This window comes from Maniola jurtina, chromosome 21, assembly GCF_905333055.1.
Source record: "Maniola jurtina chromosome 21, ilManJurt1.1, whole genome shotgun sequence".
NCBI lineage: Eukaryota > Metazoa > Arthropoda > Insecta > Lepidoptera > Nymphalidae > Maniola > Maniola jurtina.
In genome coordinates this window covers 2,225,131-2,239,692 of record NC_060049.1, presented here as the reverse complement: position 1 = coordinate 2,239,692, position 14,562 = coordinate 2,225,131, and the positions used below count along the sequence as shown (strand labels likewise).

Genomic DNA, 14,562 nt, shown 5'->3' with positions numbered 1-14,562 from the left:
ATTTGAAACAACTAAATCTGAAAGTATGATTAAATTTTATTGTTCAAGTTGTTGAAATAAAGTACGTTTTCGGTCACTAGATGGAGTTGTGAATTCAGCAAAGAACCAAATCTCATAGCTTGAACCATGTTAACATAGAATGGTTTATAAAATTATCGATATATTGGTTAACAAATTACAGCTATACACAATTACTTTTAATTATCGAAATTAAAATCAATCTATCCGTAATTTGTCTATAAGACACATAAAATCGAAATAGTATGTAGTTTTAAATGTAAAATTCATGTTCCGTCCTTTTTTAGCAGTATTAAACGGAGGAGGATGCAGATACTCTAAATTCAACAACAGAATCAGCGCCAATATCTATTGGCCATTATTAATTTTAAAAAATTTAAAGGCCATCAATTTAGAGATTGTGTATAACCAAATACGAGTAAATACATTATGACGGTGATATTAGGCGTCAATATGGCCGGTACATAGGACCTTGATTATAATGACTCGCTACTTAAGTGATGAACACTGAGTGATAGCCACCACGCTCATTCGACATTTATTTTTAATCCATTGAAGGTTTCCTACGAAAAATTATTTTGATGTCTCTCAGTGAAGCAGCAATGTAGAACTAATCAATGTCAAATGAGTTTGATAGCTATCATTTAGGCTGAAATCTATAGAGGGACTTTGTGCTTAGACATAAGTTTCAGTTAAAACGAGACAGATTTATGCAAGCCATATAATGCTGGCCATATAATGGTGTTCTGGAGTGGAGACCGCGTACCGGTAAGCGCAGTGTGGGACGACCTCCTGCCCGCTGGACCGATGACCTGAAGAAGGTGGCGGAGAGCGGGTGGATGAGGAAGGCGGAGGACCGTGTTTGGTGGCGCGCTCTTGGAAAGGCCTATGTCCAGCAGTGGACGCATACAGGCTGATGGATGATATAATGCTGTCTCGTTTTAACAGTGTCAGTCAAAGTGCGCTCTATAGATCTCAGCCTTAGTGTTGATCACTGAGTCAGAGAATCAACCCTCTTCAAGGGGTATATGTAGAAGCAATCAAGTGGTGTCTATTCAGACATCTGCAGCAGAGAGTTGATGGTGGCATCCTTGTTGCCGCGGTTGGCTTCCAGAACGGATTTTATCACCTCTTTGTCGATGCTGGGGAACATCTCTTCGATCTAAAAGCAGAAGTTCTCAATTTACTAAGATGGCACATAACAAGATTTAAATCTTTCACGTCCAATAACATAAGGGAACAAATTGATACGAACGGCATAATATACGATATTATTGTAAATACAATTTTTGAAGAGAGTAACCGCCGAGTTTCTTGCTGTTTCTTATTAGTAGGATGTTAGTCATGCCTCCTGGTACGATAGTATTACAAGATGTAAATCTTTCATGTCCGAATAACATAAGGGAACAAATCTAAACAAATTCGATATTAACAGGGCTCTCTCCGTCACTCGTTTCATACAATCGTAGTTCCAATTTCATTTGAATATTAAGCAACCAAAGTCCATGAAATTTTGCAGACATATTCTAGAAACCAATATCTGTGTCTGTGGTGTTTTAGATTTTTCTAAAAATATGTAGTTTTAAAATTACAGGGGTTCAAAGATTTGTATGTAAATTTTAAAGACCGCGTAACTTTGAAACCGAATATTTTAACAGAAATCTGGAAAACCACAGACATAGATATTAGTTTCTAGAATATGTCTGCAAAATTTCATGGACTTTGGTTGCTTAATATTCAAATGAAATTGGAACTACGATTGTATGAAACGAGTGACGGAGAGAGCCCTCTTAATGTAAATCGATTTTTTTAAAAGAGCAACCGCCGAGTTTCTTGCTTGATATAACAGAGTGCCTGGTAGTTTAGAGCTGGAAAGTTTTCTAAGGCGCTGGAATTTTTCCATTGGCAGTTCCAGATCCAAATGGACCTGGAAACTTCCTGCTGGACCTCCAAATATCCTTATGTTACCTGTTGCAGCTGCTCTGCGGTGACTGGCTGCACGGGCGTCTGCTGCTGTTGCGGCACCTGCGGTTGCGGGTAGGGTTGCTGCATGGGCGCGGGGTATACGGGCATGGTTGCGTAGCCGCCTATGCCCACATTGGGGACAACCAGCATTGGTGGGAACGTGGCCATCGCTGCTGGTCCCACCTGGTCAAACAAACAAATGCATTATGGGTTTGACCATCAATTTTAGTTTAGTTTTATTTTCAAAATGGTCTAGGAACAAATTGTAAGAAAAACCGGTAAAGTGCAAGTCGGACATTCTTTTTTTCTCTCGTCTGGCTTTACAAAGATTAGCCAATGTCAAGTTTGTAGTTATTTACAAGTTAGGGAAACTATACAAGTATGGACTTCGTCTGTGCCGGCGATCGCCGACACACGCGCAGCACCCATTTAGAGCGCTTCTCAGTCAGTTCCACCACCAAAAACACCAGTAAAACACAAATCCCGGCCACTTTTGACAAAAAAAACACTCCAAAAAGACAGAGCACGCGCGCCAGCAAACACCAACACAGACGAAGTCGAGTCGGACATTGTAGAATATAATTAACACTTATCAACTTTTTAATTTGCATTTCAGCCATTTTGAAATTCACCGTCTTGGTTTTTTATTATTGGTTGTTACAATAGAAAACTGAAAATTTGAACTCTGAACTTATTATAATTTATAAGATACAAGCCCGCTGACAGACAGACGGAAGGACAGCAAAGGCTCAGTAATAGGTTTTCATTAGCACACTTCGGGTACGTAACCCTAAAAAGAGGCACGGATCAAACCGTTCTAAGGGTGAGATCTATGTAGTCATGTGACTGCTCAAACTTAAGAGGGCTCTCTCCGTCACTCGTTTCATACAATCGTAGTTCCAATTTCATTTGAATATTAAGCAACCAAAGTCCATGAAATTTTGCAGACATATTCTAGAAACTAATATCTGTGTCTGTGGTGTTTTAGATTTTTCTAAAAATATGTAATTTTAAAATTACAGGGGCTCAAAGATTTGTATGAAATTTTTTAAGACCGCGTAACTTTGAAACCGAATATTTTAACAGAAATCTGGAAAACCACAGACACAGATATTAGTTTCTAGAATATGTCTGCAAAATTTCATGGACTTTGGTTGCTTAATATTCAAATGAAATTGGAACTATGAGTGTATGAAACGAGTGACGGAGAGAGCCCTGTTAAGACTGACTTAAAACGAGATAGATTTATATGTCTACATAAATCTGTCTCGTTTTAACTTTGATTTAATTCTGAGCAACGTCAAAGTGTGCTCTACAGATCTCAGCCCAAGTCTGTGTTGAATTGAAATAACTTACCGAATAACTCAGAACAAGGTTAATCATGCCTTCGACGCCGTCCCCCTGTTTACCGTTCAACGGGTACCAGTCTTCGTGCGTCTCTCCCTGGAAAAATAAATACTTCTATAGGTACCTTTAATTTAAATACTGATAAATGATAAGGTTTAAACTATCGTGAGTGATATCAAAATATATAAAAAGAAATGGTCTATAGGTCTAAGATCTAAAGATCTATCAAAGCACAGCTCAACCTACTGGACAGATCAGGCAGAAAGTCATGCAGATAGCTAATATAACATAGACATCCTAGAAGGATTTTTGAAAATTCAACCCCAAAGGGATAGATAGTTTTTTTTTTTTCGAAATGGACTTACATTCAACACAGCCTGTGGTATAGTTATATGCGTCCACGCGATGAGTTCATCCATAGTAAAGGAGCACTCGTCGAAAATCTCCAGGTAGATTGAGTTCACACCGGGAGGCAGCAAGCTGTAAGAAAGAATCAGCATCAGTAACCCTTCACTACTAAGCACAGGTATCCTCTCAGAATGGTCCACCTTGCTGGCCAAAAGTAGATTTGCAGACTTCACATAAGTATCTTTGAAATTACTATGGAGAATTCTCAGGCTGAGATCTATAGAGCATCACATTATCACACTAATATTATAAAGGAGAAAGTTTGTATGTGTGTGTGTGTGTGTATGTTTGTTACTCCTTCACGCAAAAACTACTGGACGGATTGGGCTGTGGAATGGAGATAGATTATACCCTGGATTAGCACATAGGCTACTTTTCATCCCAGAAAATCAAAGAGTTCCCACGAGAATTTTAAAACCTACATCCACGCGAACAAAGTCGCGGGTATCAGCTAGTACTTTAATATTTCTTAGACTTAAGTTTCGGTTAAAACGGGATAGATTTATGTCGGCGATATAACGTTTTAAGTCAAAGTACGCTCTATACATCTCGGTCTCAGGCATGTAGGTTTCCCTACATTAGGAAAGGCAGAGATCAAGTGTTATCAGTGACGCGCGGACGAAGTCGCGGGCATCAGCTAGTAAAAGGGATAACTATAGAAATTATGTAGTTGATCACTGACTGTGCAGTGTGCACACTGCACCAGAACTTTCTCTCTACTAGTTTGTCATAGCGACAAGATAAGCGAAAAACTCGCTTAGCGACACTCTTGGCGGTCAAGACACCATCGCAGTTTGCGTAGTGATTAATTAATGTATGTCGTGCGATTACTAGCCCGTCGCACTCTCACACTCGTTCATAGCCCAGCGGCAAAACTATCTCACCTACACATTCATTCTACGTTCATCGCCAACTCATTCCTAATTTATAGCTCAGCTCGTTTTTCGCTAATCGTCGGTAATCGGACAACTGCCTAAGTATTTAAGTGTCCCAGTATTACGTCACATATAACCTAATTAGTGTTACTAATTCAATTGTCCATATTTTGCGGAAAATGTTAGTATTTTATACTTTTTTAGGTAACAGACCTAAATAGCAACGTTTTCCTTTCGTGACAAGGTATGCAGAGTCGTTTAACATATTTTTGCACATATTTTAATAAGAGTAGTTTTGTTGACTATACTGAATCATGAAGGACAAAAATTTGTAGTGGGCTAATACATTATACTATGTAGGCAGTTTGCTGCCATGCCATTCCATTTATGGAAGAAACGCTTTATAGAAGCAGGGGTTATTTTGCGGAAGCCCATGATAAACAAGGATCCAAAAGTTTAATTTGCTATAATCCGCCAAACCAACGAAATCTGTATGGTACGCAGCACCACACAAATTCCAACACCACTCGACGCGCATTTCGCCCCGACACCGGAGCATCCTCAGGAGATGTAGACGTAGGTGTGGTGCTGCGTACCATACAGATTTTGTAGGTTTGGCGGATTATAGCAAATTAAGCTTTTGGTTCCTTGTTTATTACATTGCAATAGATAATGACCAAAGTCTTCGAACAATAGGTGTTGCCAGTGATGATATATTTATCCGAGACATGGTCGCTAACTATGAGCCTCATAAGAAAGCTAAGAGTTCACTTAGCAGGCAATGGAGAAAGCTATGATTGGAGGGAACTCTACATGGTCTAATCAAAAATGAGGAGATCCGTAGCAAAACCAGAGTAACCCAACCCATTATCCCAAACTTTTAATATGGGAACCTAGTGTACCTACCTTTAAGTCAAGAGTGAATAAGCATCTTCTAGGCAAGCGCGCTCCATCTTAGGCTGCATCATCACCTGCTACTAGGTCTGATTGCAGCCAAGCGCTAGTCTATAAATTAAAAAAAAACTTACCAATGTATAACCTTGTTCCATCGAGGCGTCTTCCCACCGCTGGGATCCGTGTGGGTCTCGTATATGCAGTGTCCCACTCGCAGGCGAACGTATGGGTCCATGCGGGTTAGACCTAGAGTACAAAAATACGAACTTTTAGCAAAATATGTGCACAAGATGTCATTTATGGTCTTTTTCGAGCTGGCCCTTATCTAATCCATACTAATATTATAAATGCGAAAGTGTGTCTGTCTGTCTGTCTGTCTGCTACGTTTTCACGGCCCAACCGCTGAACCGATTTGAATGAAATTTGGTACAGACATGGGATCCCGGAAAATCAAAGAGCTCCCACAGGATTTAAAAAAACCGAAATCCAAGCGGGCGAAGCCGCGGGCATCCTCTAGTTACTGTATAAATCATGCCTGTGTCATATCAAGACAGTTTTTTATGTCATTAATATTAATGCTAATATTATGATCCAATCACAAACTTTGGAGTCTCAAATAAATATTTGCAGTATTATTTTAAAGGGAATCGTTATTCCATTACAGTATACAATGTCAATGTACTCACAGTCATGATAGTATAATAGTATCTCATATTATCCATACTAATATTATAAATGCGAAAGTGTGTCTGTCTGTCTGTCTGCTAACTTTTCACGGCCCAACAGTGTAACCAATTCTGATGAAATTTGGTACAGGGTTAGCTTGTATCCCGGGGATGGACATACTAATAATTTATCCCGGAAAATCAAACAGTTCCCACTGGATCCATAAAAATCTAAATCCACACGGACGAAGTCGCGGGCATCCTCTAGTAATGAATAAAAAAATACATACCATAATTTTTGACGAGCTTAGCCTGTGCGATCGTGACGCTTAGCCTGGCTGTTAGTGGCGGGCCGGCTGTCGGCATCTACACAAACGATTTACATTAAGTATGCATGAAAAAGTTGAAAATGGTGGCCTCAACAATTTAGTTTCATTTAAAAATATTTTTATTTTTCACTAGATGATGCCCGTGACTTCGTCCGCGTGGATCTAATGTTTAAAAACCGGCCAAGTGCGAGTTGGACTCGCGCAACGAGGGTTCCGAACTCGGGCATTTTTTTTACCTTTTTCACGATAAATCAACAACTATTATTCATAACAATAAATAGAAATCTGTTTTAGAATATACAGGTAAAGCCCTTTCATACAATATCGCACTTGGTATAGTGTTGGTAAAGTCTTATTTTGAAAATTAAAAATACTAAGTATATTTGTTCATGAACACATTTTAATTTTTTTTTGTGATGTATCCACAATTAACAGGTTTTGGATCTTTTCCTTTACTTGAGCTACAAGATCTTCCTACCTGCCAAATTTCATGATCCTAGGTCAACGGAAACTACCCTATAGATTTTCTCGACAGACACAACAGACGGACAGACAGACAGACTACAAACTGATCTTATTATGGGTTCCGTTTTTCCTTTTGAGGCATGGAACCCTAAAAACGCAAAAGTGTGTGTGTGTACATATGTTTGTTACCCTTTCACGCAAAAACTACTAGACAGATTTAACTGAAAGGGATGGATTGTACTTTGGATTAACATAGGCTACTTTTTATCTCATAAAAATCCGCGGGAACCATGTTCGCGCAAGCTAAGTATTTTTCATTCATTTCAAATTCCACATTTGGTAGGTTCAAAAACGATCAATAAAAGCGAAAAATCATGTTTCCATCAATACAATTATTTTATTAATGTATACAGTATACACCTATTGAAAAGTTATAAAAAACTCATTAATATTGATAAATACAGTATCTTGACTCTTGATTTTAATGATATTTTTATTTCCTATCTGACCCTTGCCATTAATATGTTCATATATTAGCATATATTAATGGATGGCCAGTTATCAATAACTTTATCAATTTCACCAATAGATAAAAGATAATGTTGTACTTTATGTACATTGGTTTCATGTTTTCTCTATAGAGATTATGGAATGAGGCAGTGGAAATCACTTAACGTCAGGTGATCTGCCTGCTTGTTTGCTCGCTATTTTAATTTTTTTTAAATTCTAGTAATAATTACCGTAGCACCACACAACTGCTGCTGAAGAGCTAGGGCTGCTTGGTAATCTGCATCAAGTGTGTCTGGCGTGCCATCTGCTCTGAGGAACCCTGACGGCAAAGGCCCCAGCAACACCTACGTATCAAAAGTTTTCTTCATATTCAATCAAAACCAGTAGGGAAAGTATTAGAAATATACACTTAGCTGACTTATATCTAGACTTTATTAGATCTGGAGGTGGCCTAGAAGATTTTTCGGGATAAAGTAGCTTGCTAATGGAGGAAAAATATCGAAATCGTCGTCGACCCGTTGCTCTAATGCATATAATGTGATTGAAGAATAAACCAACAAACTTTCAAACAAACAGGTATGGGTAGTGAGCAATATAAAACTCAAGAATTTTAAAATTACTTAAGTGTTTGAAACTGCAATATTTAAAGGTGCTTCATTATGATTAGGGTTTCTAGAAATCTTTTTCCAGAATGTAGTAGAAAACAGTCCTGTAATAAATTATGAAAACATGATATTTTTAGAGCAAATCCCTTTGTTAAAAACAAATAATTGGTTCAAAAACCGAGACACCTGCCTCATATTGATTATCAATAACGCGAAGATAAGAGAAGCGCAATAACATGAATCATTTCGATGAAGTGGAAATCATGGAAACATTTTGTTTTTGTTGTGCAAATCTCTTTTCTCTACTCACCCTGCGACGTCGCTCCTCGTTCCTATCGTTCGGCAAAGTTGAGGTCATTGTTGTAATTGCCCTCAGAATGTAAAACAGTGTTAAATATCAGCAGAACAGTACAAAACACCACAGCAAAATATTGTTTCCTTGAAATTCACTTGAAATCGACTGCGAAACACTGCGTGCTGCGAAATACAGTACTCAGTGGAAATAAAATAAATGAATGTGAAATTTTCATTTTTCAGAAAAATGTTACTGTCATTGTCTGTCAATTTGACAATGACACATGACAATGACAACGGAAAAAAAGAAAAACTTTTTTTTTTTCTCTCCAGTCTGGCTTTACAAAGATTAACCAATGTCAAGTTTTCAAGTTATTTGTAACAAGTTAGTTAATCTATACAACTATGGACTCCGTCTGTGCCGGCGCTCGCCGACATATGCACAGCACCCCCTTAGAGTGCTTTCCAGTCAGTTTTAACAAAAAAAAAAAAAACTCCAAAAAGGCAGAGCACGCCCGCCAGCTAACACCAACACAGACGAAGTCCAAAAGGAAATCTAGTCATAGAGATAGTATACAGATAGAAACGGGTAACTTTGATATCAAAGAATTCAAAGATATATACCTTCAGATAGCAACTTGCTTAGCCACTATAATATTAGTCCCTCTCGCTTCATTGTAATTCTTTGTTCTATGGTTTATTATAGGCGCTACATACCTTCAGTTTTAACTCTGCGATTTAACTGTACAGTCCAACTGTACAGATAAATCGTAAGTCCATACAGCCTACACACCTTCAAGCAAAAACGCGCGACCTTTCAGTTTTTATCAATATGGCCTCCAGGGACGACGCTTTAGCGATCGTAGGGCTAATGTGTGTGTTAAATGAAAATAGAAGAAAACGAAAAAAATAGAAGAAAAAAATAGAAGAAAACGAGAAAACGAATAAAAACGACAAAATACGTATTTACTTCACGCTCGCCGCGACAAAACTGACGAAACTGCACAGTTTTCGACTACACACTCTCAGTTATCACTGTACAGTTCTATCTGTACAGATTTATCTATTGATATTTTGATTAGATCTCAGTTAAACTGTACAGTTCAACTGTACGTTCCACACACCTAACGATTTATCTGTACAGTTTGACTGTACAGTTAAATCGCACAGTTAAAACTGAAGGTATGTAGCGCCCATTATGGTGGCCATATACGTTACGAGAAATCGTTACGATCAGACTGTACAGTTCGAACGGTACCAATAAATCGCTACATGTATGTATGTACAACTGTACAGTTTTATAACATACATGTAGCGATTTATCGGTACCGTTCGAACTGTACAGTCTGATCGTAACGATTTCTCGTAACGTATATGGCCACCTTTAGGATGCCATTTGATGAACACTTTATCTTATTTGAAATAAGTGATTGATTTTTTATTTTTTTTTGTCATTTTTTCAATCGAGATGATCGAGTCGTTGCGGTCGACTCATAATGTTTGACTTGTCTACAATGTTACCCGTAACAACTAAAGGCTTCGAGATGTTTCAATTGGTTTGGTTTGGCAGCCCCCTTGGCACAGACCACGAATCCTTGGCAAGGATGGCAACCCAACGAGACGCCGTTAAAAAAAGCACAAAAAAAGATCAACTAACTTTTTGATAAATTAATTTATCGGTTAATTTTGCACATTATTAAGAATCAGTGCATTGAATTCTTATTTCAAGCCGCTAAACACAAGCAATAGGTATTGCAAGAGACTTTTTTGTGTAAAGTTTGGAACTGTAGTTTAATCAAAGTTTTCGTAATGCATATGCTCGGTTGAGGTTAGTTGGTTACTTTATTGATTGTCATCATTTCCAGCAATGGATATCATCAAAACTCCTAAGGTAAGTGCCCTTTAGTACCTTATCATTACTTTGTTAGGCATAGGATTAAATAAAGCTATTCAAAACCAGGCATAAGTGACATTTTTATCAGCCGTTTTTATTATTCTTCGGGACCACTTGTAGGTAGGTACATAATCTAAGCGGGTACTACTACCTACTTATCTGGTTCTGCAGTGTAATGTTAGGTTTTATGCTATTGTGTACACTATGTGCTTTGTCATTTATTCGTTAACAAAATAAAACTATGCCTGAGCTGCAATTACACTGGTTTTTATTATGTACCTACAATCAAGACTACCTTTTTCTTCAACTGTTATGAATAACCTCTTTATCCTCCTCGCAGCGCTTTAATAAATCTGATAGGGATAACCGTGCTAACTATTCCAGTAACTTGGATTTCCAAAGTGCTCACAATTGAGTCATAATATTAAAAATGCCATTCTCCATTTTACTAACATTTGAAAACAACTTTTTTCAATTATTATTAAGGCAAAATACTAAACATTTAGCAGAATATACTTCATATCTACATTTATCACTGGTTTGAAGCAGCTTGAATAGAGGTACAGTGGAAATACTTCTTTATATTTTAGTAAAAATCAAAAGGAGAAAGGTACACACTTTTAATGGAGGAATGTTGCCCACTTTTGGAAACTGCCGGGTTTGAAATAACTGTTGGAGACTGCCCGTTTTGACACAGTTGACACCATCTTGAAACCAAGCAACCTAGTTAACTAATATCTAGGAATATTAAAGAAATGCATAAAATAGTACGTATAGTGCCTACTTATCAAAATTATAAATGTCAAAGTTTGTTTGTTACTTCAAGCAGCAAAAGAGCAGTGGACTGACATGATTTGTAACATAGTTATGAGCTGAAAAGTGACATTGGCTACTCTTTAACCCGGAAATCGCATGGTTCCTGCAGTAAAGATTGAAAGTGTAATCTGTTATTAGTTATTTATTACCTTTTCATGCTAAAATAGCTAAATGATTTTGATGAAGACGTGTTAACGTATTCTGTGATATAACAAGTATTCTAAGACCTTATCTTGGAATACTTGCTATATCATAGGATAATTTTTATCCCGACAGAGTTACCAATTTTATGAATATATAAATATTATATTTATAAAGTTTGTTAGTTTGTCCTTTTTTTTCAAGCAGCAACTTGTGTTTATAACATATGTGGGGAAGTATGCATTTAAAACACACAGATGAAGCCACAGAGCTAGGTATTTTATATTGAAACAACAAGACTAATTTGGTACCTTTAATAACAAAGAAAAATTAAACTTGGCAAACAAGATCAATGCACTTTTGACTTAAATAAAATACTTTAAAATTTAGTCTGTAGCAATTTTGTTTGATATGAATTCGGTTGCCCTCTGCGTCTTTTTATTTTTTTTTGGTTTGCAGTATTTTGAAATAAATACATATTGACTCTTTGTTGGGTTTTTTATAAAATATCTTGTGAAAATACTTGATGTCCCCCATAGATAATGATCAGCATTTAAAAGCATTTGTATTGTGTTGACAGACTGGACGCTCTGGTAAACCCTTGGAAGAAGTCCTACAAAATAACAAAATCTGATAAAACATACAAAATGAAATAGTTATATTTCAAATACCAAAAAGTGCAACTCAATAATAAGTTGAGTGAAAAGTGAAAAGTAAGGAAGAATTATGATGCCTTATACTTATACTTTATCTTTTACTATTTATACTATATTTACTATACCGTAGAGTTCCCTAACTTCGTCTGCTTTTGACCGTTTTTTCAAATTTTCCGCCAATCGGATGTAAAAAAATCTGTTATGTCTGACAAACATCGTCCAATGGTAATAGTTCTTTTTATGTGTGTATGAAAGTGTACCTACTGTTAATACTTTAGGCAAGCTAATGACCGTTAAAGAAATAGACGAAGTTAAGGTGAAATTCCAAACTTCATCTATGCATAGGAAATTTATTTTAAACATAATGCCAATTTTATCAAAAAAATATAAATAAGATAAAATTATTCAAAAGTCCAAATACACTATCTTAATGCCTTTTAATTTTATATATTTTATACTTTTATTTAGGTAGACGAGAAGTTAGGGCGTACTTTGTCCAAAATCGTTCTTAAATTCAGGGGTGGCACAAAGGTATCGTAAATAAAAATGAAATATGATGAATGAATTAAACACTTTAATCGTAGTACTTAATAAAAAAAAACTTATTCTTATAGATACCAATTCAACTTTGGTAACACAATTTTTGATGCCACAAAGGTATCTTAAGTAAAAAAAAAAATGTTAAAATGTAATACATATTAAATTATAGTACCTAATCAAAATAACCAAAACAATAGTTATTTGTTCAACAAGATAGCAAAATTCATTTTTGCTGCGAGTGCCTAGTTTGAACCCCGAGCGGGCGAAGGGTTCTATAATAGAATCACGAGCGTAGCGAGTGATTCTAAGGAGTGTAGCGAATCTTCTTCTAAAGAAGTGAATAGTGAATCTTCTTCTAAAGAAGTCTTAGGTCCAATAATGTCAGTGGACAGCCATAATCTGCTGCAGCAACAAGAGCTTTAATGAGCTGATTTTCTTCTTGTGTAGTCAATCTTGTGGGGCATCCAACAGCCTTTTCGTGTTTTTTCTTCAACTTATCTAGCAAAGTACTTCTTGGTATACCAAAACGTTTCTGAGCTTCGTAAGAAGACATTTGTCTTTTTCTTAGGCATTCTAATGCTAAATCCAACATGTCTTGGCTGTGAGCAACTGTATATGATCGTTTTTTCTTTTTTACGAATTCTCGATTCATGTCTAGAGTTTTTGGATTACCTGTAAATAAAATTAAAATAATCGACTATTGCAAATATAAATTTATAGTGGTATATTTTGTTATTGTTAATTTTCTTCAAATATAAAAAGTGAGTTCATTTCTAGCACTTTTAGTTGGCGCATGTCTGTTAATAAAAGTTTTTTCTTATAAAATTTCTAGGTTTTGCCCGCGGCTTCGCTCGCGTGAATTTTGGTTTATCATAAATCCCGCGGAAACCGTGGATTTCAGGATAAAATATACTCCTTCAGGAGTTCTCCTACATCACAAGTCTCAACTGTTTATCCTATTTCGCTGAAAGAAATGGAAATAAATTAAACCCTGACTTAATACACAGGCTACTTTTTATCGTGAAAAAGCCATGGTTCATGCGGAATCAATTAAAAAAAAAAACATTCACGCAGGCAGCGCCACAGGAAAAACCTAGTAACTTTATATTTAAAGAAACCTTTTATTATCAAATATTAATTTAAAACACCTTAAATGAGCCAGAAATCAACTCTTTTATCAGCTTACTTTACATTTTGTTATGTAGGAAATACATAGTTATTTATACAATATATCTACGTTTTGGTAATTATTCAGATACATAACAGTTTTAAATAGGTAAAGAGGGTATAGAGTAAGAAAAAATACAGACCAGGTACTTTTTCATATAAGTATAGTACAAAAAAAAAAAAAGTTCTTATTCTAATTTTGACGACCCTAAGGGCAGACGAAGTTTGAACAACATCACATTACAGATTGTATCCTAACATTGTCTGCCCTAATATTTCTGTAGTTAACGAACATATCTGAATGATTTTTTTAATTTTGGTAATGGATTATATGAGTAAACTGTAGTAAAGATTTAAAGAACTTACCTCCAAGCAGTATTGAGTAATGACACAAATTTTCGGGGTCGGTAAAAAAGAAGCGTGTGCGTGATCCGAAGTTACTCACGATTGTGACAAAATGGCCACCAATATTTTGACAAATGACATTGCAATGTTGCCATGATTAAATATGTATACTTCCCAAATCACTACAATTAGTGTTTCCATAAAAGGAAAAAAATATTGAATTTTTAAATTTTAGCCGATGTTAGGTATATAAGTTGAAGTTAGGAGACTCTACGGTACTTTATCTGTCTATCAGCAGTTCGCGGGTAGTAGTTGGGTTTTAGTGTTGTTTACTTTTATCTTGTAAGGAATGTGAATGTGACAGACATGGCTGTAAATCAGGAAATCAAAAAGCAATTAGATAATCTTTGTGTTTTCCTTCTATTGGTATCTTCATACGAGCCAACTCAATCTCCAACTTAGATTGGCTGCAGACTATGTCGCTTTTTTCGTGTTGTAATCGTGAATCCTGATCAGAATGAGCATTGTCCTGTCTATTTATGACATGCCAGGTGAACTGGGTGGTAATATTTATTAAAAAACGTAAGTAGCTAGCACACGGTAATGTTTAATCAAGAACAAAAAAAAT

The 14,562-nt window shown here is 36.2% G+C and overlaps 2 protein-coding genes across 2 annotated transcripts in view; one reads left to right on the top strand and one right to left on the bottom strand.

Moving 5' to 3' along the window:
- Nucleotides 1-12: 12 nt before the first annotated feature.
- On the bottom strand, nt 13-8,606 carry LOC123876358 (toll-interacting protein-like). Its single transcript, XM_045922589.1, has 9 exons — nt 8,392-8,606; nt 7,707-7,820; nt 6,463-6,538; nt 5,642-5,753; nt 3,696-3,810; nt 3,340-3,426; nt 1,987-2,166; nt 1,039-1,180; nt 13-505 (listed from the first exon to the last, which is right to left on the bottom strand). The coding sequence occupies exons 1-8, from the start codon at nt 8,437-8,439 to the stop codon at nt 1,070-1,072; spliced, it is 843 nt and encodes a 280-aa protein (XP_045778545.1). The 5' UTR covers nt 8,440-8,606; the 3' UTR covers nt 13-505; nt 1,039-1,069.
- Nucleotides 8,607-9,986: 1,380 nt separating this feature from the next.
- LOC123876332 (myotubularin-related protein 6) overlaps nt 9,987-14,562 on the top strand; it is an 88,201-nt gene continuing 83,625 nt past the window's right edge. The window contains exon 1 of the transcript XR_006798325.1: nt 9,987-10,266. The gene's annotated coding sequence lies outside the window, so the exon portion shown is untranslated. The remainder of the gene's footprint in view (nt 10,267-14,562) is intronic.